The sequence below is a fragment of the Apostichopus japonicus genome, chromosome 9, assembly GCF_037975245.1.
Source record: "Apostichopus japonicus isolate 1M-3 chromosome 9, ASM3797524v1, whole genome shotgun sequence".
In the NCBI taxonomy this organism is placed as follows: domain Eukaryota; kingdom Metazoa; phylum Echinodermata; class Holothuroidea; order Aspidochirotida; family Stichopodidae; genus Apostichopus; species Apostichopus japonicus.
Genome location: NC_092569.1, coordinates 21,738,668 through 21,744,667, shown reverse-complemented (window position 1 = coordinate 21,744,667; position 6,000 = coordinate 21,738,668). Strand labels below are relative to the sequence as shown.

Below are 6,000 nucleotides of genomic sequence, written 5' to 3'. Positions count from 1 at the left end.
CCTTTTTGTTTGTGGATAAACTCGCTGATCAAACTAAATCATCGTAGCACCCTCCATTTTACCAAACTTACTCAAAGTAGAGGGACCAACCCTCCCTTCACATCACTATCTTGAACGACATCACATCTTAGCCCCCCCCCCCCCCCCCCCTACGAAAATGGTGGTTGAGCCCGTCACATTAGCTAACCACAATTCATCAATCCGTAGATGAGTATGATCTATATTAAATTGTTCCTGGCCGAAAGGCCGAGAACTTTGTTTTATACGTAATGGTCCGGGGATCAATGCCTTTAATAGTTGTAATATTTGTAATAGATGTATATATCATTAAAAACCTTTATATAAAACATCGCGCCTACTTTGTATCTTACTGTAGTTATTAAAGTTATCAAACCAAGTTTCAGCATATTTCGGAACTAAATAATTATATCCGACCTAAATGCACTTTATCTATAGAAACATAAATCGATGCATATCATTCATTATAATGAATGAAAGCTAGTAAGGTTCGTCATTTGATTTAATTTTTCTTTCACAACTCAGTATAATAAATGTCAAATACATAAGAATAACAGATATGAAAACGGAAGTCATCTAAATACCCTTGGAAAAAAATGCCTAAAGAAGAACATCCAATCATAATTTCAGAATTAATAGAACATTTCTTAAATGAGAAGGTATAATAAAGAAGGATCTTGCACGCAACGTCATCTAGTCATACTGTCAATCATTCTTTTGCATTAACAACCAATCATTTGATCCGACTCTTTTCTTAGTATAAACATCGCTATGGCCTGTAAAGTGGTCAACGACTTGAGCGAGGACTTCCTCAGTTGTAGCATATGCATGAACCAATTCAAATCACCAAAAATGCTACCATGCATCCACAGCTTCTGTAAAGAATGCATTGAGAAGTATGCTGCAAAACAAGACGGCAACGAAGTACCATGTCCAACCTGCAGGAAAGTTTGTACTTTACCGGAGGCCGGAGTAAACGGTTTGCAGAATAACGTTCATCTTATCAATCTGGCTGAAAAAGTAAATTTGTTGGAAAAGTTGACCAGTAAGGAGAAAAGGGCATCAGTATGTGACTCATGTAAGAATCCGGAAGTTGAAGCATTTTGCTTTGATTGTAATTTCGTCATTTGTTCAAAGTGTAAAGGTCACCATGCTTTGTTTCCACTTTTGCAATCCCATTCAGTAATACCTTTAAAACAAATAAATGATCCAAAGTTTCAACAAGAGTGGAAAACTGCTAGGTCTCCAGTCTGTACACTACATCCTTCTGAAAAGTTACAGTTTTACTGTAAAACTTGTTCCAAACTGATCTGTAGAGATTGTACAATCGTTTCACATTCCAAGCCACAACATGAGTATACAGAAGCCACAAGTCAATTTAATGACAGTAAACAAGAACTCAATAGTTTATTAGAAAACAGTGTTCCTCAACTGGAGAAAGCAGTCGGCTACAAAAATGACGGGAATGTGGGTGTGGTAGCACTTAATAAGTCTAAGGAAGAGATAGAAATAGAAAGTACAAACCATTGCAAAGAAATGATCAGAGAAATCCGAAAGATCTATGAAAAACAAAAACAAGACTTGCTAGAAGAGATTACTGCAAGAATTGAACCTGTCGAGTCCCAAGTCCAGTCAGCTGATGATTGGATTAAGAGAATGCAAACCACACAAGAAATAACACGTAAAATCATAAAAGAAAATAACCCATGGGAGCTGATGTCTTTGTCCTCAGATCTTACAAATGCTTTTGAATCTCTAAGAGTTGATAGTTTAGCATTTCAATGGAGCAAATCTCAATCACAGCGTGAAATTCTCTTCTCTCCTGGTGAAGTACCAAACAAACACATTGGGATCCAGTATCTTCAGTGTAAAGTGGCAGTCTCTGACCAAAATAGTGTAATTTACTTGTGTACTTTTGAGGAGCGCAATAAATATTTGTACATCGCTAAGGTTACGATTAATACTGGGAAAGTCGAACAACTCAGACCTTATAAATGGAATGATGAGGTATTGAACGGTGCAAGGTTAACCGGAACCATGGTACAGAACAGTTTGTTTATCGGACTTGGAGCATATGTCGTTGAGTTTAAATGTGCCTCATTATGCGAAGGATATAGGTATGGTTCACTCACAAAACACATTATAACTGATATGGCATTCTACTCATATAGCAATGAATTGTTAATACTCACAAAAGAACCTTTGGAGGGCGACAAGAACATGTATTGTAATGCAAATATCAATGTGTTTAGTTTACCAAGTGGGCCTAGGAACTCATGCCCACTGGTTGGAAAAACCGTAAAGTTCTCTGCTGACTCGATAGTAGATTCCACATGTTTTTGTGCTCAAGATTTCTTTTACACAATGGATGGCGAATTAAGAGCATACCACTTTCATTCAGTCCGGCAAATGCATTATAATTCAGAAGATACCCGGTATGATGTAGATCCACCGAAAGGGTTGTTGAATATTACCCAAACTGACATTTTACATTGTATGCAGATTGGTACCTATCCGAATGTAAACTATGCAAGGCATTCTAGCGATAATGCGAACGTTTTTATATTGTGGAAGGGGAGCATGATCGAAACTGGTAAAAACACTGAAGAAACAGCGTGGATCCTAAAAGAATACAACACAAAAGACAGGATAGTGCTTGGTGACTTAAAATATGTCAACGGTAATGCTCCAAAGGCCCCCTTAGCTCTCCACTGCGAGCAGACAGGTAATGGTTGCATGAAAATACATCTTTGCGATGACCTTGGAAATATAACCACCTACAGCAGAGGGCCTTACTATCAACAAGTAGCACACTATAGCATGATTTAAATATACATAGTCATAACAGTGGACACATTGATGCATACTGGTTAGGCTACTAGCACGGGTGTGATATGCTTCTCATAAGTATATTCCCTCAGTAATGGTACTATAACCATGGGACGAGATTTCTTAAAGTAAGTTAACTTTGCTTCAGTAATTGACACTTCTAGTCAAAAGGTCTGTGTGTTGCCGGTTGGCATTTAGCTTGTCGGCCTAAAATCACAGCATCTCCATTAAGACCACTGAGAGAGGAGATACTGAAAAGTACCTACCTTAAAGTACTATTACGTATTTATGTTTCTTTTGTCGTTAATTTTCACAGGCTAATTAAAGTTTATACGGTTCCATGAAACCCATTTCAGTGTAAGATCAAATTTAAATCCCTGGAGACTTGCACAATTCGCATATCCTCCCCTTATATAGAAACAAAAGTTTCTTACCCCTCCCGTTAGGCCCCTCCCATTAGACCACTCTCATTTATCTGTACATGTATCTGTATACAACCTTTATTTCCCTGGCTTTTCTAATGGAGGAATATTGGCTCTGCTCACCTTATAATTTCGGTAGGCTTGCTATGCGCCTGTATACCAGTTATGTAAAGTTTTATGATAGTTTTAACCTTACACTGCATTTTTCAACAATGATTTAAAGATTTCTAATTACCCATAATGATGTGAAATCATGGTACCGTGTTTTATACTTGTCTTGTTTCCTCTTGTGTGAATATGCTCGCCGAATATTTTTGATTTGTACAATCAGATGGCTTACAGGATTGTCGATGGTAACAAAGCTAAATCGCTGACCTCGTTACCCGTATTCTTCTATTTTATGCTTAACTCTTTTATGTGACACTCATTAGAATCTCTCCGTGCTTTAAGTTTTTAGGGGGGGGGGGACATGTTACAGTGGTAACATCACTTTATAATGCATGTGAAGTAAAAGGAAGATTCCACACAAAAGACGATATGAATGTGTTTATATTATAGAAGGTAACCTCGATCAAAGACGGTGAAAATATTGATGAAGAAACATTGATCCTTAAACAATACAACATGAAATACTATAGAGTGTTATGCTTTGTATATTTGAAAACGAGAAAGCACCGATGCCACCCTCTGTCCTCCAGTACCAGCAGACCTTAGAGGGTGGTATGACAATACATCTTTGGATAGCTTTGGTAAAATAAGTGCATAAGAAAGGGGTGCTTGTGATGAAGATGCAATCCTTTATGAAATTGTGTAAATAGTTTAAATAAAGATACAAAATTTATGTCAAATTGAGTTCCTTATTTAGAGTAAAAACTCATTCGAAAAGAATGCATTGCCTTACAATCAAGTTACATTCCAATATGAAGTTGTATAAATAGTTCTCATACCTGTACGTGCTGTGGCTGTGGCAGCCACGACATGTGGCTGTTTTATCCTTCATGATCCCGAATAAGGCATCCAATTTGCTCCTATTCGTTGCCATATATTAAAGAAACAAGTTTCTGATACTGTCTGTAGTTCGTTTACGTATCTAATTATCTAATTAAGGTGACCCTAATCGTCTGACATAATTCTTTATAAATCTTGTGACTGTCATGTTGCGGCCACCTTTTAATGGTCGCTCCCTCCCCCCCCCCACCTCCCCCTTTTTCCGTTCTTCCACTAGTTTGTCATGTAAATGCACAAACATGCTGTCATATTCAACACACTGTTGTCATAATGCACAATGCGCTTTAATTATATTCATCAAAAAACTTAAAACTGTCATGTCATGATGACGAGTTACCAAAAATAAATATGAAGGTAAAATGAAAGTAAATGCATCCCTCTCTTATAATGGTAATAAACTAGTTGAGTCATAGTATAACTGTACATCAAGTCACACCGTAGTTTTGTTCCATTTTATACATAGCTTGGCAGACCTGCTTACAAAATTCTCAGAAAGATTGCCATGTACAATGGAATGTATCGTCAATCTATAGTAACTTTTTGCAATTTCTTTTATTCAATAATTTCTATTATGTTTTGCTTAAAAGAAAAACATTCCCACAGGGCGAGGTATTTGGATATGGCAAGTTGATATGCATCTTTATACAACATCTAATTGTATTCTGGTCATTTGATTGGTCAATTGCTAGTTGATTGCATGCAAAATCCGCTGGTTCATGATTTTCAAATACTAAGAAAATATTTACATATGAATATGAGTGTAAGATGACACTATTTGCTAAACAGTTAATAAAGGGTCAACAAGAAGGATGTGTTATGTAATTCAATAAAAAAGATGTTCCTTATTTGTCAATTATGTCATATCTTGTTTTTGCCTAATAATTATATTAATGATATATATTTATATATATTATTATATATTATATTATTTATATATGTATAGTTGTTTCCTTGAGCACTTCTGTTATCTAACTCGTGGTGCATGAACGTCCGCAGTTGGGGTGGGAAGGGGGGGGTGGTCGAAATTGTACAAAAATAATATTAAGAAATCTGCTCTCTCTATGGCTAAACGTAGGATGAACGGGATTCAATTTGATGGTTAATCGGGTAACTGAGGTGACTGAGCAATCCTTCGCCAAGATGACATGGTAGGTTACTTCTCAAACTTCTCATTGGTCGAAAGACGGGAAGGAAATAAAGAGTTCGTTTAGCAATCTATTATGGTGTTAATAGCGAAGTTATTCCATTACCAACATATATTGGAAAAAGATAAATATATAAATTAATACTGCCTATTAGAATTTACATGCATTCAGAGCTAATGGCTGTGATTGTGAGGCATATATGCATGCACAAAAATATTGTCTCAGGAATCTAACTGCAAATTAAATGTGCCGTACCTCAATTAATTGTTCCATTTGACTTACACACTAAATTCGTCATTTTCCAATCCCCCTTAAACATAATAATGTTTAACTGACATAACTTACTCCCAACATGACAGTGGCGTAGGAAGGTACTTTTGAGTGGGGAGGGGGGGGGGGCTGAAGACTGATGGCCGGCCTGGGGGAGGGGTCTAAGGGGAGGGGGTGTCCCTCTCCCCTTTGGATTTTTTTTGCATCTCCAGGTGGCCTCAGATGCAATTTGGTGCAATATAGCACACCTCAACACCCACTCCATTATGTAAATAATTTTGCATTTTCACCTGGCCTTAGATGCAAAT

The 6,000-nt window shown here is 37.0% G+C and overlaps 1 protein-coding gene across 4 annotated transcripts in view; it reads left to right on the top strand.

The window, feature by feature from the left end:
* The window catches only part of LOC139973623 (uncharacterized), an 86,147-nt gene that overhangs the window by 1,292 nt on the left and 78,855 nt on the right, over window positions 1-6,000 (top strand). Inside the window, exon 3 of one of the 4 annotated variants that reach the window (XM_071980437.1) lies at window positions 743-5,122. The exons of the other annotated variants lie outside the window; for them this stretch is intronic. Within the exon in view, the coding sequence (XP_071836538.1) occupies window positions 790-2,847 (2,058 nt within the window). The 5' untranslated portion in view covers window positions 743-789 and the 3' untranslated portion in view covers window positions 2,848-5,122. Of the gene's footprint in view, window positions 1-742; window positions 5,123-6,000 lie in introns of those variants that run through there. 4 annotated transcript variants of the gene reach the window in all.